Source organism: Muscardinus avellanarius (genome assembly GCF_963383645.1).
Source record: "Muscardinus avellanarius genome assembly, chromosome: 11".
NCBI lineage: Eukaryota > Metazoa > Chordata > Mammalia > Rodentia > Gliridae > Muscardinus > Muscardinus avellanarius.
This window is the reverse complement of record NC_137797.1, coordinates 10,250,261-10,272,116: the sequence shown is the minus strand read 5'-3', so window position 1 is coordinate 10,272,116 and position 21,856 is coordinate 10,250,261. Positions and strand designations below refer to the sequence as shown.

The window sequence follows — 21,856 nt, the reverse complement described above, 5'->3', positions numbered from 1 at the left end:
TCCTTCAGCCTCATCTTCCAGTCCTCAGCCCTCTCCTGTCCTCCCCTCCTTCCAACTGTCTAGTTACCACTGCCCGGTGGCCATGGACTGGCCAGACCAGCATTCACAATAAAAGTTTGTTCCAAGCTGACAGTGTCATGTTCCCTGCACAGTCCCTCCCGGTGGAGGTGCTGCCACAGGACACTGGCTCTGCCTGCTTCGGTGCCTGGCGGCGCCCAGCAGGCAGGCAAGGCTGTGACCGCTGGGTGACAGAGGACAGGCTCCCAGCCTGGAACCTCCGCTTCCTCGTCAACCGCAGGAAGCAGAGCCTGCGGCATGGTCGTGCGGTTCCGTGAGCCGGAGGCGCTGCGTGTGGCTCTGTGGCCTTGGACACTCAGAGGCAGGCACTGCTGAGGCGAGGGCGTGGGCATCGCCAGCAGGTGTTGACCCCTGCCCAGGCCCTTGCCCTGCGGCTGTCCCAGCCTGTGGCTCCTTGCCTCAGGCTGGCGCCTTCCTAATGGGATGGAGGCCGGGCAGGGCTGTGAGGTCTCCACAGGATCTCGCTACGGGCGGGGTTCATTTTGTTTGAACTCTTTGGCCCTAAGCAGTGATGGTCACCAAAACCATTTTTTTTGTTTTGTTCAGGAGCTCTAGACACCCTGGCCTTTGCCCTCAGACACTGAGAAGGCTGGTTCTGGTCCCCAGGCTGCCACCTGCCAGCAGGGAGCTGACTGAATTCAGTGTTTTACTGTCAACAGGGACTACAAAGGCCTTTGCTGGTCTCAGCCCTCCTATAATACCCATTTGAAACAAAACACCAGCCTGTTTGAAGTAGGTACAGAATAAAGCTGTTAACGTGCACATACAAGGCCTGGCCCTCCCGTGTGTGCAGTGGTGTTTGTGGCATCTTTACATCCGGATGGGGATGGAGGTGGCCAGATCCTGCTTCGGAGATAGGCTCCAGCAGAGCGAGAGATAAGCAGGAATGTGTCCCTGTCTGCAGGGAGCGTTTGGGTGAAGCTGCAGTGTCAGAAGATGGGGTGAGGGTTGTGCCCGATGGGGCCCTGGCCTGAGGGTGCGTGGAAGCCCCAGGCGCTCATTACTTAGGCTGTTCCAGAAGTTTTCCTCCCAGAGCCGGGTGTGCTGAGAAGCCGGGCACGCGGGCCCTAGACTTGGAACCACCACCTCTGCTGGCATTGGCTGCCCCGTGCACTCCCTACCGACCAAGTTCCTGCCTTTATTTCCTTGGCTCTGGCCGAGGTGCCGTGGTCAGTGAGAGGCATCAGGGTCCTGCTGGGGAGTTGTCCCTGGGCTGAATCCGGGGAGCTGCTTTCCAGGAAGGTCAGGATTCCTCCTGAGTGGGGAGATCCTGGCTTGTCAGGGGCCTATCCCCTTGTCCATCCATCCCAGCCACAGGTCCAGGTCCTGTGGACCACTCAGGGTGGACGTGGTCAGCAGCTAAGCATGTGACATTCTGCCTCTGCTCAGTGACACCCAAACAGGAAGAGACTCCTCTGTGTGGTACCCACGACATCTTATCTCCTTCTCCTGCCAGCCCTTGATCTCAGAAACACTGGGTGGGCCTTGCCTCGGGTCCCAACCCCATCACAACTGGGTTTTAGCCAAAAGCCCTGGTTTTCTAAACTTGAGGACCAAGTCTCTGGGACTTTGGTTTGGCTGAGTTTGTTCCCTCATTTTCCCGCGCGGCAGCCAGATGAAACGCACGTCCCGTGGATCCTGGCGTTTTTTTATTTTTTGCATAGGCATAAGTTAGAATCTGAAGATAAAAAACTAAGAACCAGCAGTGCAGCATTTGTGACAGGAGAGCGCAGACGAGCCTGGTCTCGGCAGCCGTGCGGCGCCGCCGCCTCACCCGAGCCTGCGGCCGAGTGCCCAGCCTACCACGCCGGCAGGCCAAGGAACTGAGCGCCACCCAGGGCCCCACAGAACGGGGCCAGGAACCAAGCCCTTAGCTTTTCAGTTAAAAAACAGACCTGGAAAAATATGTACATAATACAGCAGGGTCTGTGGGTCTAGAAGCCCACCCTCCTCAGGGCAGACAGCCCTGAATGGCACTGTCGTGGTCATCAGCACTGGACCAGGAAAGCCCAGAAGTCTCCCGCTCCCCCTTCCTTCTAGCTGCCCCCAGATGCTACTGGCCCCAAGACAGGCCTGGGTCCCCTGCACCTGGGTAGTGTGGGAGGCTTGCTCAGGGGCACAGGCAGGCCCTAGCAGGAGCGGTGCAGAGCGGGCCCTTGCCTGCCATCAGAGATAAAGCAGTGGCTGTCCCGGCACAGGGGAGCGCCACAGGCGGCACAGGCAGCAGCCCGGAGAGGCTAGCAGGACCCTGCCCCTGCAGGCCCATGGCCTACCTCTACCTGGGACAGATCTGGGCCTCCAGAGAAGCCCCTCAGGGGCCGTGGGCCTGGGCTCCCTAGGTCATGGCAAGAGCATGAGCCTCTGCCAGGCGCCTCCTACCTGGGGACAGTCTCGGGGAGGTGCTGAGCACCCTCTTCTATCCATGGCAGCAGCCTGGCGGCTCTCCCAGCTCACCTCCCCGGGCCCTGGCCTGGCCTACCCGTTGCTTTGGCACCTGCTAGTCACAGGCCTCCCACCAGGAGCCCCTGGGACCAGCCTCTCTGCCCTGGGCAAGGGTGGGGGCCTTGCCTCCTCCCCATCCCCCATGGTATGCTACATATATACACCCCGTGGCACCCAGCTCAGAAGGAGGGATGGAGGGAGCGCCGGAGCTAATCACCCGAGCCCCCCACAGCGTGGCAAAACCCTGAACGCTCTTTCTCATCTCCCTGGGGCTCTTCTTTCTTGCTGGAAGTCAGAGTGCTGACCAAGCTTGTGGGGACAGTGGTGGGTGCTGTGTACCCACTCCAGGAGCGGGCTTGTGTGCTGGGCTTCAAAGGCTAGTGGGCAGGCTCCCCGTGCACCCTGAAGCGGTAGATGCAGGTGTACTCAGGGTGGCCCCAGTTAGTCAGGATCCGCAGCTCCACCACCTGGTACGTGGCCATCTTGGGGGCCTGGGTAGAGAAGAAGGGCTGTCACATAGTCCTCTGATGCCTCACTGACAGAGAGGGTGGGTAAAGCGCCTCTCTGCCCCCGGGGTCTGAAGGGAACATGCTTCAAAAGCTTCTGCCTCGTGGGGCGTGGTGGCGCACACTTGCACCCCATTATCTGGGAGGCTGACAGGAGGAGTGCAGGTTCATGACCAACCTTAGCTACTTAGTGAGACACTGTTCAAAGTAAAAAAAAAAAAAAAAAAAAAAAAAAAAAAAATAGGGCTAGGGGTGTAGCTGAGAGGTAGAAGGCCCCTGGGTTCAATCCCCAGTGCTGCCCAAAAAAGAAAGCCCCTGCCTTCAGTCTCCTAGCAGCTTCTAGCCAGAGGGCCAAGGACCTGAGCTCCCGGGCTCCTGCGCAGCCGCCGACCCCCAGGAGCCTGCACTGGGACCAGCACAGTCCGTCCAGTCTGGGTTTATTCCAACGCTGTTTTATCATTTTTATCTGTAGACAGAACTCCCTTCATGGAGTGCTTGGTGTACCTTGTGGTCCTTTCCCCTTAAGTGCCCGTGTGTGTGTGCGTGTGTGTGTGTGTGTGTGTGTTACTGAGGGTGGAACCCAGGGGCTTTTCTGTGTGTGTGTGTGTGTGTGTGTGTGTGTGTGTGTGTAGGGTGGAACCCAGGGGCTTGTGTGTGTGTGTGTGTGTGTGTGTGTGTGTGTGTGTGTTACTGAGGGTGGAACCCAGGGGCTTTTCTACCTCCGGGCTACACTCCCAGACCTATTTTATATTTTATTTGAAAACGGTCTCACTAAGTTGCTGAGAGCCTCACTCAGTAGCTGAGGCTGGCTTTGAACCTGTGTCATCCTCCTGTCTCAGCCTCCCAAGTGTGGGGATTACAAACGTGTGCCACACGCTCAGCTCTGGCCTCTATTTTGAGCCAGCATTTGCAGCATATCTCACCCCACCTGAGGCCACAGGTATGGCGTCCATTTGTCTATCCCCGCCCCTGGCCCGCCCTGTACCCTGCCCAAGTAGTCCGGCCTCCTGTGACTCCCCATCGTCACCTTGGAGCTGGGCTTTCCCACAGGCAAACCTCCCCTTCCCACCTCAGGCCAGGGCCAGCAGCCTGCACCCTGCTCCCCACCTGGTCCCAGGGCCCTCCCTGCTCACCCCTGCTCCCCACCCCCTCTCAGGCCTGCTCCCCTGCCTCAGTCTCCCGATCTGGCCTGGCTCCAGGTCTGACCTCCTCTGGCTCACCATTTATACCACCAGGCTTTCACCAATTCAGCAACGCCTCCCTCCAGCCTCGAGGCCTGTCCCCTTCCTACTTCTCACACCCTCCCACATACACCCTTGGTCCTCCTGTCTCAGCCTCCCAGGTCCTGGAATAACGTGTGCACCATGCCAGCTCAATTCCTGGTGGTTCAAATATAGATTCCTGGGTCCCATCAGCCCTAATGACTCAGACTCTCCTGGAGCAGAACCTGGGGATCGGTTTCCAAGGAGACCAGGAGCTCTGCTCTAATCTAGAACGCTGTTCACAGCTGGATTTCCCAGTGACCCAAGCCTTCTCCCATACAACCTGCCTCAGTGGTGCCCTGAACTGCCCTACGGGAAGGGCCCTCCCTGTGCCACCTTCCCCACCTCTGTGTCCCAAGGACAGGGCTGCCTCGCTCATCTCTGCCTGGAGAGTAAGGGTGGGCTCATCTGCTGCCAGGGGAAAGCCAGTGCCCGGCGTGGGGGGCCTGTACCTGGAAGTAGAAGGTCTGAATAGGCTCTCCGTCCTGATCGTAGGTGAACTTGCCCAGGAGCGTGCCCTCCTGCTGCAGGTCTTCATCAAAGCCCTGCAAAACAGCAGGAGGGGATGGAGGAGCCGGCGCTGACCCCTGCCAGGTGAGGCAGGGCGGCCAGGGACTGAAGGGAGTCTGGTCTGAGCCACAGCCGCCCCAGGACTTGCCTGTGGCCAGGATGGTCCTTTAACCCTATCAAATCTGTTTCTGCCTCTGTAGCCTGAGCTAACTGGAACTACAGTGCTCTCTTGCTAGTTCTGCCTCTTCCAAACCTGCTCCCCTCCCTCCCAGCCAGACCCCAACCCAAACCTCAGGACAGACACCCATGCCTTCCAGCCCACACAGCCCGATACTCACGAAAATGGCGAAGTCCTTGGGGGCACTGGAGATGGTGCTGTTGGGTGACAAGGCCTTGGGCACGTGCTCTAGAGTGACAGCTGTGGGGCGGATGCGGGCAGAGAGGCGGACTACGGCGAAGCCCTGGGGCCCCTGGAAGGCCCAGCAGTTGCCTGGGTGCACGTCTGGCTGGAGGGGAGGAAGACGCATCAGGGCAGGGCCTCGAGCCCAGCTCTGGCCGAGCCAGAGGGATCGTCCCCATTGTGCTCGAGCCGCCGGGCCCCTCACTGGCCGTACCTGGAGTATGACGCGGGGTGACTGGGAGTGGTACCACAGGGGGATGCCGAAGAGGCTGAGGAGGGCCGTCTTGGTCTCGTAGGTCTCGGAGCATCGGGTACTAATAACACTGGCTCCTGAAACAAAAGAAGGGCAAGGTGGGCACCCTCCGGGAGAGCCAGGTGACCAGCTCAGGTTGCCAGCCACAGGAGCCCAGCACAGAGGGCGGAAGCAGCCAGAGGGGCTGCCGTCACCCAGGACAGGGCAGGTGCCGGGCCCAGCCTTCAACCCTAACCTAGACCCCGGAGCAGCTGAGACATCTCTTCCTGGCGGGGACGCTGTGTGGCACCTGTTGACTTCCCTGAGAGGTCCCCTGTTTTGGATTTGAGTCAAGGTCGGGTGATCTTTGCTCATCCCAAGCCTGCCTGCTTAACACCATGGCTGCCGCAGATGCAGGGGCTCTGCCATTGTGGGAACCGTAACAAGGCGGCGCACGTACCTCCTGATTCCAGGGCGTAGTCCACCATCCCGATGCGGTCCTCGCTGTAGCGCTGCAGGGCCTGTTTCACAATCCTGTGCACCTGCTAAGGCACGGGCCCCGGAGACAGTCACCACCTGCCCCAGCCCCACTGCGCGGGCCGGGTCCCCGGGACTGACCCTGCCAGGCTGATACTGCGCAGGCGCGGGCAGTACGGGCACGCCTGCACCCACCACACTGGCCCACAGCCCAGCAGCAGGCTCTGAGTCTACTGCCCCAGTGAGAAGTGCAACGTGCTTGTGGGGAACCGGCTCCTTACCTCCTCCGTCACCCCGACCATGCCTTCTTTCTGCAGCGTCCGCCCCAGGAAGGCTGCGGCCTCCTGGGCTGACTTGCCCTGCATCTCTGCCACGTGGCTGAGGACCCTGCTCTCCAGCTCCTGCAGCTGAGTCTGCACCTCCTCTCTCTGGAGGAGCCCGGTGCGGGTGCCCCCTCCTCGCAGGAGGAACTGACTGACCCAGGCAGGGAACTGAGATTCCACCTAGGGCCAAAGACGGCATCACCGGGAGGGCTGCAGAACTGCGGAGGCTTCTATAGTGAAGCCGGCCTGGGGAGCGTGTGCTTGGCTGGGCAAGAGAGGGGAAGGGAGGCCCCGAAGGAAAGGTTTATGAACTGCTGTCCCTGGGCACAAAGGACAAATGGGCAGCACTCCTGCCTCAGAAGGCCCATGCCCACACCGTGTGGCCCTGCAGCGGTCTCCCAGGAGCAACGAAGCCGGGGACAGGATGCTACTGGTGTGCAGACCCTGGCTATGGGCCTCAGGGCAGAGGGTACACGGCAGGTCCCTTGGGTGGTTCCAACTCACGTCGTCTCGTACAGCTTGGATCTTCTGGGGCAGCAGGCCCACTTCGTCAGCTACCGAGCTCTGCTTCAGGGTCAGGCCGGCCAGCTCTTGCCGCAGGCTGGCCAGCTGGGCCTCCAGCCGCCCCAGCTCCTTCACGGAGTTCTCCCGGAAGGCCTCCTGGGTCATCCTAGTCCCAGGGGGAGAGGAGTAAGGTACAGGGAAGGCTGCACTGAGGAAGAGCGAGGACCCCAGGGCTGTCCCTGTCATTCCTGAGAGCAGGAAGGGCAGACACAGCCAGGAACGGGGGACACCTGCCTGCCCGAGCTAATTCCGACCCAATTCGAGGTCCAGACTCCATAATCCCCTCTGCGCTGCCTCGCCCACCTCCCCACATGTGGGGACATGTGAGGCTGTACAGGAGGGAGGGTGCCTCCTGACTGAGCCCTGCTACTCCCTGCGCCTCCAGGATGCTCACAGGGGTCCCCGGCTGCTCAGCCACCCTCTGCTGGCCAGGCTGGCCTGCTGGGCCCGCGCCACACAACGGGCTGTTACCTTTGCCACTCTGACTTCAGCTGCTGGATGTGCGCCTCGGACTCCTGGGAGCAGGAAGAAGGGACAGAAACACCCAGCTCAGACAGTCAGCCTCCAGAGGGCCCACTCTGTTGGGGTGTCTCTTGGCCCCTGCAACAAAGGTCAAACTGGCCACCGGACTGTCTGGCCCCATTTCTGACGCGCTCCTGCATGCTGTGTCTGCCACCGCAGCGTCCCTGCCCACTGTGTGCTCCTGGGGTCCCCGGGTCCTCCAGCTGGGGCAAGCGCAGCTCACACAGAGGAGGAGGAGCCTGCACCCCACCCACTCAGCAGGCCCCCTGGAAGAAGCAAAGGCCCAAGGAATCCCAGTCTGAGAAAAGGCGTGGAACTGGTCAGGACCCCGGTACAGGTCGCGCCCCCTCCCACCAACCTGGGAAGCCTGGATGATCTTCTTAAAGAGGTCTTCCGAGTCTTGGTGGTGCTCTGCTCTCAGGGCGGCCACTTCTTCCTGTCAGACACAGAGGAGAGGCTTGAAGCTGGGACCGCCACACGGGAGGGCGCCTCCTCTAGGAGGGGTCTAGCTGGGACTCCCACCGGGGCTGGGGCTGAGCCCGGCCTGGTCTTGGCCTCGGCCACAGTGCTTCTCCGCCCCGCGCCGGCCCTCCACTCACACACCTCACAGTGGATAGACGTTTGGAGCAAGGGGAGACGGGGCAGTCTCCATCTTCTCTCTCTCTTTTTTTTCTTTCTTTTTCTTTTTTGTGTATGTGGTACTGGGGTTAGAACCCAGGGGCCTTCTACCTCTGGGCTATACCCCAGACCTATTTTGTTTTTTTATTTGGAAAGAAGAACTCACTAAGTTGCTGAGGCTGGCTTCAAACCTGCAATCCTCCGTCTCAGCCTCCCAAGTACTAGAATTACAGGTGTGCTCCACCACACCCTGCTCGTCTCCATTTTAAAGAGGAAAAATGGAGGCTTAGCCAGGGACACTGCCTAGTGGCAGAGCCGGCTGACCCTAAATGGCCCGCCGCTGTCTCCCTCCATGGGCTCTGTGGGGTCACGTCGTCCCACAGACACCGGGGACGTCTGCAGCATCCTGCTCCCCACCTGGATGCGAGTGGCAGCGTCCCTGCGGAAGTCCTCCTTCAGGGCAGCCTCGCGGCGGCTCACGAGCCCCTCCAAGAGTGCCAGGGCGTCCTTGTGGCTCAGGTCACCACCGCCTCCCTGGCCAGCGGCCCCCTGCCGCAGCTCCAGGCGTTCCAACCTTATGGCTTCCTTCTGCCAGCTGGAGGAAAACTCAGCAGCAAGAGCGTCCAGGCGCCGCTCCAGGGCGTGAACCCGGGACAGAATGCGCTGCTCAGCCTGGGGGAGGGAGAGACAGGTGAGACGCCAGGAGAGCCCCCCACAGACAGGAGAGTCCGGGAACCCCGGGCTGGGACCAGGGTGGCCAGAGCAGGTGCCAGGGAGACGCCAGTGCTCTAAGAGGGTGCATGCTGGAGTCGAAGGAGAGAAGGAGCAGTGCCGGCGGCTGGGGAGAGGGTGTGAGTGCAGGCGCTGTCCAAGGGAAGGATGGACCTAGTGACCATCTGAGCCCAGCCCCCACCTGACCCGCAGGCCGGGCTCCCAGCAGCCTCCCTCCCGTCCATTAGGAAGCACGTGTGCTTCCTCTAACTGGACGTCCCGCGGAGACGGTGAAGCAGCTGTCATATGGACCTGAGGTGGCATTTGACAGCGTTCATGAATTTTGAGACTGTTGTTGGCATGACCACGAAATCTTAGCCAAGAAAACTTATAAAATGTGACCTGTCGGCTCTAACGTGAGGGCAAAGGGCTGATGAGTGGCAGAGGTTTTTAGAGATCCCACTTTTCAAATAGGCAGAACATTCACACGGCTCAAAAGCAAGCGAAAGCAGAGGCTTGTCCCGCCCTCGCTGGCCAGGCCTGCACCACCACCTCCTTCCGCAAAGCAGTTGCTGCTGGTGTGTGTCTCTATTCAAATACAACCAAAGATTATATATATATATATATACATACACATAATTTATATATTATATATATAATTTATATTATATATTAGATATAATTTATATATAAATTATATATATATATATATATATATATATATATATATATATATGTATATTTGCTGTACTGGGGATTGAACCCAGGGGCATCTACCTCCAAGCCACTCTCCCAGCCCTATTTTTTTATTCTGTATTTTGAACCAGGGTCTCACTAAGTTGCAGAAGGCCTCACTAAGTAGCTGAGGCTGGCTGTGAACCTGTGATCCTCCTGTCTCAGCCTCCCAAGTACTGGGATTACAAGCGTGCGCCACCATGCCTGGCTAAGAAAGACATTTTTTATGTAAAAATGATTCCCCTTTTTATACAAAAGTAAGAAGTAGTGACAGAAAATGTCATTATTTTATAAAATAAGATCATGCTGAGAAAAACAATACCCACAAAAACATACGACTAAAAATTGCCAGATGTGGTGGCCCATGCCTATAATCCCAGTATTTGGGAGGCTGAGACAGGAGGACTGCAGGTTCTAAGACAGCCTCAGCAACTTAGCGAGGCTCTCAGCCACCTAGTGAGACCCTGTTTCGAAACAAATAATTTTTTTTAAAAAAAGGGCTAGAGGAAGCCGGGCGTGGTGGTGCAGGTTTGTACTCCCAGCATTCGGGAGGCTGAGACCGGAGGAATGCAGTTCGCAGACAGCCTCAGCTACTTAGTGAGAACCTGTTTCAAAATAAAGAATAAGAAGTCGGGCAGGGGGTATAGCTCAGAGGTCAAATGCCCCTGGGTTTCATCCCCAGACCCACCAGAAAAAAAAAAAAAGGGTGTAGCTCAGTGTTAGAACGCCCTTAGGGTCTATCTCCAGTAACACACAAAAATAGTATTAAACCAGGCGTGGTGGTATATATCTATAATCCCAGTACTTGGAAAGCAGAGACAGGAGGATTATAGGTTTGAGGATAGCTTCAACAATGTAGAGAGACTCTCAGAAACCTAGTAAAACCCTGTTTCAAAACAAAAAAATAAGCCGGGTGTGGTGGCTCATGCTTGTAACCCCAGCATTTAGGAGGCTGAGACCGGGGGATCGCGGACAGCCTCAACTTAGTTAAGTCCCTTGCAACTCAGTGAGACCCTGTTTTAAAAATAAAGAATAACCGGGTGTGGCAGCGCACGCTTGTAATCCCCGTGCTTGGGAGGCAGAGTCAGGAGAATTGCGCAGGTTCGAAGCCAGCCTCACTGGCTTAAGAGACCGTTTCCAAATAAACTATAAAAAAATAGGTCTGGGAGTGTAGCCTGGAGGTAGAAGGGTTCCGTCCCCAGTAGCACAAAAAAATAAAAAATAAAAAAATAAAAAATTAGGGCTGGGGGGTATCACTAAGAGGTAGAATGCTCCTGAGCTCCATCACCAGTACCACAAAAAAAAAAAAAAAAAAAAAGCCGGGCATGGTGGTGCACACTTGTAATTCCAGTACTTGGGAGGCTGAGACAGGAGGATCACAGGTTCATGGCCAGCCTCAGCTACTTAGTGAGGTCCTCTGCAACCCTGTTTCAAAATAAAGAATAAAACATAGGGCTGGGGGTGTAGCTTGGAGGTAGAATGCCCCTGGGTTCAATCCCCAGTTCTGCAAATGAAATAAAATCTGAAGCCAGGCATGGTGGCGCACACTTGTAATCCCAGCATTAGGGAGGCTGAGACCGGAGGATCGTGGTTCGCGGACAGCCTCAGCTACTCAGGCCCTCTGCTACTCAGTGAGACCCGGTTTCAAAATAAAGAATAAAATAATTGGGCAGGGGTTGTAGCTTGGAGGTCGAATGCCTCTGGGTTCCATCCCCAGACCCACAAAAAAATAAATAAAGATAAAAAAAAAATAAATCTGCCTGGGGGTGTAGCTGGGAGACAGAATGCCCTGGATTGAATCCCCAGTACCACAAAAAGGAAAGAAAGGAAGGAAGGAAGGAAGGAAGGAAGGAAGGAAGGAAGGAAGGAAAGAAAGGAAATGTAGCATTGGCTGGGCGTGGTGGAGCATGCTTGTAGTCCCAGTAAATGGGAGGCCGAGACAGGAGGATCCCAGGTTGAGAGCCAGTTTTGGCAATTTAGCTAGGCTCTCAGGAACCTACTGAGTACCTGTTTCCAAATAAGAAATAAAATTGGGCAAGGAGTGTAGCTTGGAGGTAGAATGCCTCTGGGTCCTACCCCCGGTACCAAAAAAATAAAAAATGTGGCACCAAATTAAATTCATCAGGGTATGAGCAAAGTTCAAACAGTCACAATTAGGGGATAAAGAAGTTCTCTCTTGTGGTACTAGGGGTTAAAACCAGGGATACACTATCACTGAGCTACGTCCCAGCCCTTTTTATTTTTTATGTATTTCTTTATTTGTGGTGCTGGGTATCGATCCCATGGGCAGTCTACATCTGAGCTACATCCTTATCCTACTTTCGTTTTTATTTTGAATGGAGTCTTGCTAATTTGTTAAGGGTCTCACTCAGTGGCTGAGGCTGCCCTGGAACTTTCAATCCTCCCATCTCAGACTTTCACACACTAGGATGATAGGCATGTGTCACCATACCCAGCCTTTTTTTTTTTTTTTTTTTTTTTGGTGGTACTGGGGTTCCTGGAAGCCCTTCTACCTCTGGGCTACACTCCCAGACCTATTTTTATATTTTTATTTAGAAACAGGGTCTCCTAAGCCAGCGCGCGCGGCTGGCTTCGAACCTGCGCGATCCTCCTGTCTCCGCCTCCCAAGCGCGGGGATTACAAGCGTGCGCCACCACGCCCGGCTACCCAGCCATTTTTTATTTTGAGACAGGGTGTCACTAAGTTGCCCAGACTGGCCCCGAACTTGTGATCCTCCCGCCTCAGCCTCTGAGTCACTGGGATTGTGGCGTTGCTGCAGTGCCTGGGGGGGGCGGAGTAAAGAATTGCCAGTGACCTGTGCTCACACCCATTCCAGCTGCCTGCGGCGCCTTGAGGGCGCAGCCTGGGCCTGCTCATCCTTAGACCCTGGCAGATTATACAGCTAGCCGCCAGCTCCTGTGTCTGCACCCTGCCCCTCCACGGCTGGCCCTGGGCTCCCCTCCAGAGGCTTTCCTCTGGTCTCCTTGAATGGGGGCTGTCCTGAGATCGGCTTCACTGACACGGGCGGTTTGTGAATCCAGGTCTCCGCTGCCACCTCTTCTCCTGGAGCCCTGCCTGGCTTGGAGAGTGAGCCCAGGCCAGCCATGAGGTGACCAAGGTGCACACGGGGGCCAGCCGGGGCTCAGGTACATGTGTGCACGTGTGGACACGCGGCCCGGCCAAGACTGCCTGAGCATGCTCAGACTAGAAGGGCCACCCGACCTACCGACTCGAGAGCTGATGCTGGTCCCAGCGCCACAGAGAGTGGGGCGGGTTGTCTGTGGTAAGAAGCACTAGCGAGAGGTTGGCTCGCTCACAGAAGGGGCTCAGCCAACACTGGAGAGAAAAAGCCGGCAAGGCGCCTGGCTGGCCCCTTGCCTTCTGCTGTCTGTCCTTAGGGTACAACCAGTGTTTGGACACAGTGTTGAGTCATACTTAAGTGCAGGCCACCCCAACACCTGTACCCAAAACAGCACGGAAAGGGTGCTGTAGACAGGACAGCACATCCTCAGCTCCACACAGGCAAGTCAGTTGCAAAGGCAAGCGGAGGTAGAGTGCTGGCACCCCAGACACTCACCTGGAACTGTGGGGACGGCTCTCTGGACCCCCACACCTCAGGCTGCCTCCTGCCGTCCTTCGCTGCCCACCAGGAAACCACAGCGGGGTGGAATGTCTGCAGCCCATAGGGGTAGAAATGCCAGGCACCTGTGCAAGGGTGAGGCAGGTTATTCAGGCTGGAGGAGCAGGAGGCCCACCGAGGAGGGCAGAGCACAGTCCCCTGGTTACACAAGCCCTGGGCTGTCAGGTGAGCATGCCCATTCACCCCCCCAGGGGTCCTTCCTCTATTCTATAGATGGCAGGATTCTGGATGGCTCTGAAAAGTTAGGGCACCTTACAGCGTGCTCCCCTGGGGAGCTAAACACAACCAGTGCCTGGTTGCACCCTCCACAGGGGGAGGTAACTGGCCTGCGCACCCTGTGGGTAGGCTTTGGAAGCGCTCCAGGTGGCCCAAGGCCCTCTGAGCATCACTGATGGGATGAATGCGGCACCTCCCTGAGCCGGGCTGCTGGTGTCCCCAGAAGCAGAACACGAGGCTGCAGCCTGCGGAGGCGCTCATGTCCTGCTTTGGGGGCCATTTGGTTGTGATGTGTTTACTCCTCAGGGCTGTGGGGTGTGGGGGAGGAGGAGGGAAGGAGGGAGCCTGACGAGGCCCTGCTGGCCGAGGGCTGCCAGCCCTGGTGAGATGACTCCATGCCTGCTGCTCAGTCAGTCGGCACAGGACCACGGGCTGCAGGCCCCGTGGCAGGCATCACACACCCTGTGCAGCCCCACCCCCCGCCAGCATCTTCAAGTGACATGACTAAGACCCTGGGTTTCCCAAGTCCACGGGGCCATGCTGAAGCTCCAGTTAGCCTGAAATCACACCCAGGGAGTACTGTCTGGGTAAAACGCTGTACAATTACGAAGGATTATTATTTTGTTTTATTTTATTTGTGGTACTGGGGGGTTGAACCCAGAGGCATTCTACCTTCAAGGTACACCCCCAGCCAGATTTTATTTATTTGGAAACCAGGTCTCGCTAGGTTGATGAGAGTCTCACTACTTGCTGAGGCTGTCCTTGAACCTGCAGCCCTCCTGTCTCAGCCTCCCAAGTATAGGAATTATAGGCATGTGCCACCACGCCCGGCTAGGACACTATTATTTTAAGGGCCATGCCCAGTTTCCACTGGATGTGAACAAGCTGTTCTTGTAACAGGAAGCCAAAAGGAAACCAACATTTGGAAAAATGTCTACTCTGTTAGTAATAAAAAAAATACACGTTGAATAGACACTAAAACTATAAAACCAACTTTAAAAAATAACAAAGCATGGCCTCTAATTATAAATTGGCACAACTGCTCCAAGTGAACCTGGGGCCATGTGGGCAATTCACGCGAAATCAAGAAACTCAGCTGAAGTCATCGAGTGAGAAATCAAACATGAAATGCAAAGATGGATAAGACAGTCCCAGGCTGAGACCAGAGCCCCGCAGGGTGGCTGTGACCGCAGGTGTCAAGAGAGGCAGCTATGGCTGGGGGTGTGGGTCAGTGGTTAGTGCTTGCTCGTATGTACAAGGCCCTGGGTTCAAAAAAAAAAAAAAAAGATGAAGGCCATGAGTTCTCTTTTACTGTTTTTACCTTAAAGACAGCCAGAGAAAGATTTAACTTGATCTTGGAAAAACAATTCACTTTCACAGTGTGTCCTGATTTGGAACAGAGGGAAATGACTGCTACTAATAATAGCAGCAGAGTTCTCCTATCCTGGGGTGTGTCCTGCTCAGGGCGGCTGCCCCAGCTTAGCGCAGGATCAGCAGAGCCAGGCATTTTCCCTTGGCCCAGGACGCCCTGAGGAGGGCAGCGCCAGTCAGGAGAGGGCCCGGCCGGCGCTGCCTGGCACCCGGCCCTCCCGGCTCACCGTAGGTCAGGCCTGTCAGGAGCAGCAGCAGCAGGAGGAAGGAGAGGAACGTCTTCAGGGATGTGAAGCTTCTGGACCTCGGGAGTCAGAGGGGAGAGCAGGTGAGGAGGGGGCTCTGGGCTCTGTGCCCCCCAGCAAGTTGCTCAGGATTGCCCCGAGCCCTGAACTGGAGCGCAGGGGCCAACCCTGCGCTTCTCATGGGCCTGACTTCCCAGGCCAGTGCTCTTTCCTCTGCCAAGGGAGACAGGTTCCCAAATCCTGGTTCTGCTGGCTTGGGAATCACAGTATCTGCAGGCAGCACCTCTATGTGCCTTCTGTTCACGAGTGGGAAGACTGGGGAAGTGGGGCTTCCTTGGAACCCACATCTGGGCTGGAGCCTCAGGCCCAGCCAGTGTGAGGAAAGCCACTGGTACTCTGAGGCTCAGCTGTGGGGAGCGGCACTGAGGAGGAAGTGTCCAGGCAGATCTAAAAACATGCCCTTCTCAGCTGGGTATGGTGATGCACAACTGTAAGCCCAGTACTCGGGAGGCTAAGACAGAAGAATTACAGTTCTGAGGCCAGCCACAGCAATCTAAGGCCATTTCAAAATAAAAAAAAGGACTGGGGCTGGAACACAGTGCCTGGGTTCCATCCCCAGTACCACAAACAAAGCACCACCACAACAAGTAGGTTCTTCTAAGAACCTACTCTGACAGGCGACCTCTTAGGGTACAAAACCTGCCTCGAGTCCCCGCCTCTGAGCGGGCTCTCAAGTCCCCTCCCCGCTCCCTGCTCCCGGTTAAAAGCTGCACATGAACTGGGGTGGAAACCCCTGGGAGGAATGACCACATGCTGGTGAGGCGCTCTGTGGCTCCTGCAGGTCCCTGGGCTGCTGACTGGCTGTCGAGGCTGGAGTCTCCCTCACCTGGTTAAAACGATGACATCCAGGAGCGAGGCGGCCGTGGTCAGGCGGTACCAGGTGGTGCCGATCCACCAGTAGAGGAGTCCGAAGAGCCGGCCTGAGAATGCGGCCATCAAGCCCCAAACTGGAGGTCTTGTTGAGTGCACTGCTTCCCGCCCCTCCCCAGGGCCCACCCGCCAGCACCTGTCCTGGGCTACAGTGCCCCCCCCCCCCCCCCCCGCCGCCAACCCGCCCCGCACCCTCAGTCCTGCTCTGCAGACTTCCTGCCCTCGCCCTCAGCGAGGGTGTTCCCTGCTCTCAGCTCCCAGTGAATATTCTAGAACGACCTTTCCCTAGCAGCATGGGTCCCCACAAAGAAGTCACTGCCTAGGGAGCAAAAGTAACTGAGCACATTAGTCTGAACCTACCTGGAAAAGTGACCACCGCCCAGACAAAGGCGCCTGCCCGAGAGACGGCGCGCCTCAGCCGGGACCCTGAGCTGTGCTGGTCCACAGGCGAGTAGCCTACAGAGGAGAGACCCGCTGAGACTGGCCCCTCCGAAGAGCCCGCCAGGATCAGCCTGACTGTGCCCTCGAGCTGAAGTCAGCGTCCTCCTGCACACGGCCCGGCACACGGTGGTCAGGAGGCGGCTGCAGACGGACTGTGGTGGGAGGTCGCTGGCGTTTTATTTGCTACTGAGCTTCATCTCTTTCCTCACCAGCGGCCCCCGGTCTGGCCCGCACCATCACCCAGGCATCTGATAAGCACTACAAGACACCACTGTGTGTACAGCTTGCTCTAATCTGCTGCTGTGAGCTGCCGTTGGCCTTGGGTCACTCAGACGAGTGAGGACGGGCAGACAGACACCTGCAGGGCGCTTACAGCCCTGTGTGAGGGCTGTATGGCCAGGTCCGGGGACGCCGGCGAGGAGGGAGGCCCCGCCAGGCCGTGAAGTGCCCACACCAGGTCCTCACCTCGCCCCCTGCCCTGGCTCTCACGAGGCCCCACCTACCCATGAAGTCATCCTCGGAGGAGTAGCCCGAGGAGGAGCCCAGGAAGTCCTCGGAGGCCTTGCCCTCCGCCAGCCCATTGACTTTGCTGCTGTCCGTGCCACCTGTGTCTCTCCTCCTCCTCACGCGCACATCCTCACCTGTGGGGAAGACCGGCTCATCTAGGCCTCCCAGGGCCTGGGCATTGTGGGCCCTGGGCAGGGGGCTGCTCCGACAAGCACACTCTGTTTGGGGACAGGGAGGAGGAGCTGGGAGGGGCAGAGCCCGGGAGGAAGGCTTGGGGCACTCACTCCAGTAGGGCTCGCTGTGTAGGTGGTCATCCAGGAGGGCGCTCCTGGCAAGGGAGGCGGCCCGGGGGCTGCCGATGTAAGACTCCCGGACCACGGACTCGCTATAGTAGGAGGTGTGGGTATCAGAGGAGGGGCCCAGCTGTGGCGCTGGGGACAGGCGTTTCATGCCACTGGATTTCCTCTTCAAGGTCCTGTGGGATGGACAGCCATGAGGACAAAGACAGGGAGCAGGGAAGTAAGCCCAGCAGGGATTCTAAAGGAAGCCACAACCCAGCACAACAGAGCACCCTGGGCTCCTGTGGGTTGGCCCTGTTGCTTGGCAACCAACAATTCTATCTAGCAGTGCAGGTATTTCTTTTTCTTTTTTTTTTTTTTTTTTTTTTTGCAGTGCTAGGGATAGAACCCAGGGCCTTGCGCCCAGGGCTAGGCATGCACTCTATCACTGAGCTGCACTCCCAGCCCTCTCTCTGTTCTTGCTATCTCTGAATCTCACAAGTGACAGGCTAGTCATCAGTTGGGAATGAAGCCTAACTCTAGGTCTCTAACTTCAAAGCCAAAGTTCTTTCCCATGCTTCTTAGTGGACTATTAATTTCTACACTCCCTGAGAACCTAGACAAAGCTGACCCGGCCTCCCAGGGCAAGCCCCAGCCCCAGGCCCTCGGGTCTGCAAGGGCAGGGCCAGGAGGCGGCTGGTAGTTGCCCTGGGTTGCTGGCCGGCGGTGTGGTGAGGCACGGGTGTGGGCATGGGCCCAGGGAAGGATGGCTAGACCGCCATACCCATCCAGAGCAGCAGGACCTCTGCAGCCCCGCCTGCAGCTTCAGGGTTTCCGCCGGGCTTGAAGCTGCCTCTCCCCACTTCCTGTTGCAGCACACAGGGGCCCAGGGAGAGGAGAAGGCAGACCCCCCAACCACACCCAGACATCTGGTCTCTGCCTCAAGGCCACAGCGGGAAAACTCCGGCCCTGCTCTGGGGCAGGGCCATGGACAGGTTCCCTTGCAGCCCTACCTGAGAGGGCTGTCTTTGAACAGGGAGCTCTGGCTGCCAGCCACGGAGCTACCCCCACTGCTGCTGCTGCCATCGTCGTCAGCCTGGGAGTATCGCGTGAGGCGCTGACTTCGTCGTGACATGATGCGGCAGGGCCCCTTCCTTTGAAGAGACTTGGGGAAGACGATGACACATGAGGCCTGGGGCTGTCCCAGCTCCTCCCTGGACAGTGCCACCTGCCCGCCTCACCACAGGACAGACCCCCTGTGCATTCAGCCAAAGTAGCCCTAGATGAGACCGGACAGGCACTCACTAAGCATCTCCCAGCGCCGCACACCCGCGCCCGCACCCTACACGGCTGGCTCGCTGCGGAGCCGCTGCCACGGCACTTCCATGGGGGTTTCTAATGTGCACTTTGTCTTTACCCTCTCGACACTGAGCACGCTTGGGCAAGGCTGACGTGTAGTGTATCAGGGGACCCGGCACATGACGGGCACCTGAGGGGCGCTAGACAGGTGCTTTGATTCCCGCTGCTGAGGAGCGCCAGCCCAGCCACCTGCAGACGCCCTGTCCAGGCGCGCTGGCCTCCCTCCGCGGGCTTCCTTTCCCTGTCTCTCGGCCATACTCTTTGATGCAGGACCCTGCACACCTTGACTCTGTATACCTCCCCTCAGAGTGCCCTACCCTCTCGGGCACATTGTGCTATGACTTCCTGATACAATGACGTTAAATACCATTAGATCCCACTCGGTGCCTGACTCCTCATACGCCCCATCTGCGATCCTGACAAGCAAGGTGGGTATCACCACTCCCGCCTACAGGAGGGGAGCCTGGGATGCTGCGACACTGGGTGATTCGCACACAGTTACCCAGCCTTATAAATGACTCTGAGCTCAGACCTGACAGGTTGCAGGGCCTGGGTCTTTCTACTCCGCCAAAAAGTTTGCAAGTTGTTTCAAGAGTGTGTCATGCGTTCCAACCAGTCTTTTACAGCCCCGCATATGCTCAGCATGAGGCTGTGAACTGTGAGGTTGCACAAGAAATATTTGTTAACAAACTAACCACACAGGGAGGTGGCGCGGCAGTGTGGCATTACAGTTGGTCCCAGCTCACAGGCTGATCACCACGTGGGGCTGAAACCGAGGCTCTGAAACTGATAATGAGGACAAAAGAGGCCAAAGTGAAAAGACCTGGCCCAAGGCGGCACCGAACCACGTGAGGAGGAGTAATGAGCCTTTCAGCTCTAGAAACCCAAATTCTAAGTCTCCAGTGACCGAAGTGAGGAGTGGTAACCTGGAGGCTTGGCCAGCAGGCTTGCAGAGCCGTGGCGTCAGCCTAAGCCCACCGAGGAGTCCAGGACTTGTGACTGTCCTCACTCCTGACATTCCTAATCCATCTACGCGCCGTGTGGTGGGCACACACTAACGCACCCCGAGTCGCACTACAGAAACCAGAAGGTCAGGTTCATCCAGCTAGAGCCTCCTCTTTTGGAAAACAAGCAGCCTCCCGTCTGGGCTAGTTGGCACCTGCCCAGGTGGGATGCCCATCGGGCAGCCCTCCCTGGCTTTGGTTGGTAAAGGGACGGATTGGTAGTAGCCAAACCAGGAAGTTGGCTTGGGTCCTGGGCTCTAGTCCACTCCTTATAAGGCAGGCAGTTCCACCCCACTGCCCTCCCCCACCTGACAGCTCCAGATGCCCACACAGGGCTCCTCCTCTTAACCCCCGCCCTGCTGAAGCAGATGAAGCCTGCACCCAGGGCAGAAACAAAGCAACATGTTTATACAGTGCCCAGGCCTCTGCTGGCAAAACTCTCAGCATTCTGACCGAGGGGGGAGAGGGTGCTAAAAACTGCCAGCACGCCTCCGCCTCCCTGAGCTCCAAGCTCCAGGGAAGCCTCTTATCTGGGTCTTTCCTCCAGCTTCCTAGGATCACAAAAATATACCTCTGAGCCCAGTTTCATAAGATGGAAAAGGTCAAGGCCCCACCTTCCCAAACAAGAGCTGAGCCCCTGGGAGCACAAGCCCTTCACACATCAACAAAGATACCCCCTGGCACGATCGATCGTTAGGAAGTCCTCAGAGCACTCTCCCCCTTCTGAGCTGAAGTCCACACTTTCCCTATTCCTGCGCTGTCACAAATGTAAACAGAGGTGCGGATCCAATCTCGCGACTTCACCTAGGTCTTGGACGCCTGGCCCCGGCCGTCTTCCCCGGCCGCAGACCCTCGCTCCATCCCCGGGCGGGCTCTCGGCCCGGCTGCCCTTTCCCTCGCTCCCCGCGGGCAGACGCGGCCAGGGAAGGCGGCCTTGCTGGCCTTCGCTCCAAGTCGCGCTGCCCCGCCCCCACTTGCTGTTTTGGTTTGGTTTGGTTTGGTTTTAGAGCTGAGCGAAGCGGGCCTCCCTCGGCTCTCCGGAGTTCTGACGGGCGGCGGGGGGCTGCCAGCCCTGGACGCCGCCGCCTGGCACTGCCCGGCCGGCGGGCCCCCGCCCCCCCGAGGCTGCCCGGGGAGTCCCGCCCGGTCCCGCCCTCCCCGCGGCCGGCGGGCTGCGGGCCCCGGGGGCGGGCGGGCGGCCGAGCTGAGTCAGGGCGCTGGCCTGGAGCCGGGCCCGGGGCGGGGACGCGGCCTGGCAGCCCGGCCCGCGGGGCGCCGCGCGGGCCCGCACCCCCTTACCTGCAGCCGCCGCGGCTCCGTGCGGGGCCCGGGGAGTCGGAGGCGGGTCGGCCCGGGCGCGCCCCCTTCCCGCGTCGGGATCCGCGGGCGTCGCCCGGTACCGGGCCGAGGCGGCGGCGGGCCCGGGGCTCCGGGCGCGGGACGCGGCGGCGCGGGGCGGGCGGGCGGCGGACAATGCGGCCGGCGGAGCCCGCGCTGCGCGAGTGGGGCCGGGCGGCGCGCGCGTGGCCCCGTGTGTATGTGTGCGCCTGTCAGTCAACGCTGACAGGCCGCCGCTCATTGGCCGGGCCTCGCCGGCCGTCCCCGCCCACCCCCGCCTCCCATTGGTCGGTTTGAACACAAAGGCCCCGGCTCGCCCCGCCCTCCGCGTGGGCCCCGCGGCTCCGCGCTCGCCGGCCGCAGTCCGCGCGTGGGCGGCGCGGGGCGCGGAGGCCTCGGGGCCCGGGGCGGGGCGGCGGAGCCCGCGGGGCGGTGGCCCCAAACGCCGGGGGTCGCTCTGCGTGCGCCCTCCGCCTCGCCCACGCGCGCCGCCCTCCCGTGGGGACGGGCCCTAAAGGCGGGAGTTGTTGGCCGCGCTGCCTCCCGCCCGGCCTGGCCCCCGCGCCGAAGCCCCCGCGGGGAGCGCTGCTCGCCCGCCGCGGGGTCTCGGAACCGCGGGGGCGGCTTGCCAAACGCCAGGCGTAGTCGTGCAATTGCCGTCCTTCGTTTCTACACCCGTTCTGAAGGCAAGGAAAGGGTCCATAGAGGTTTTGAGTTTCGCGCATCCAGCCGCGCAGAAAGGCGAATCTGAGATTCCAAGAAGCCTCCGCATCCAACCCGTATGTTGGCTTACGTGTTGGTTCTGATTTCCGTCTTAGGGTTGATTTTTGGATTCTAGGCAGGGCAGGGGGCTGCCCCTCTCTCAGGCCCTCCCTCTAAGTGTCACAACAGTTTTTCTGTTTTAAGGAAGGGGCTTGCCACAGCCGGTGCCAGAGAAGGCGGGACTGGCCCCAGTCTTCCGCCTTCCGCAAACCCCTACTTAACCCGAGTGGGTGCTGGAGCTCAGCGCCGCCGCCCCGGGGTCCTCCCGGCTCCCGCCTGCCGGCTGGGCGAGGCTGCAGGTGCACAGCTGGGGACGAGACACTTCCCGTGCAAGCTCCTCTAACGGAAGATGGGACCGAGTGGTATTATTCACTTTTCAAATCCA

The 21,856-nt window shown here is 58.6% G+C and overlaps 1 protein-coding gene across 9 annotated transcripts; it reads right to left on the bottom strand.

Moving 5' to 3' along the window:
• Window positions 1–2,897: 2,897 nt before the first annotated feature.
• SUN2 (Sad1 and UNC84 domain containing 2) lies at window positions 2,898–18,143 on the bottom strand (the record flags this gene model as incomplete). Of its 9 annotated transcripts, none has more annotated exons than XM_080705972.1 (17): window positions 2,898–3,011; window positions 4,741–4,833; window positions 5,137–5,304; window positions 5,413–5,528; window positions 5,891–5,975; window positions 6,189–6,410; window positions 6,735–6,900; window positions 7,266–7,309; window positions 7,675–7,752; window positions 8,352–8,606; window positions 12,958–13,085; window positions 14,835–14,905; window positions 15,739–15,859; window positions 16,143–16,238; window positions 16,727–16,864; window positions 17,015–17,205; window positions 18,022–18,143. In XM_080705972.1, the coding sequence occupies 17 exons, from the start codon at window positions 18,141–18,143 to the stop codon at window positions 2,898–2,900; spliced, it is 2,208 nt and encodes a 735-aa protein (XP_080562098.1). The 9 variants fall into 9 exon arrangements, with proteins under 9 accessions (XP_080562098.1, XP_080562099.1, XP_080562100.1 ...); XM_080705973.1 differs by having other exon boundaries at window positions 14,835–14,911; window positions 15,739–15,832; XM_080705974.1 differs by having other exon boundaries at window positions 15,739–15,832.
• Window positions 18,144–21,856: the final 3,713 nt, after the last annotated feature.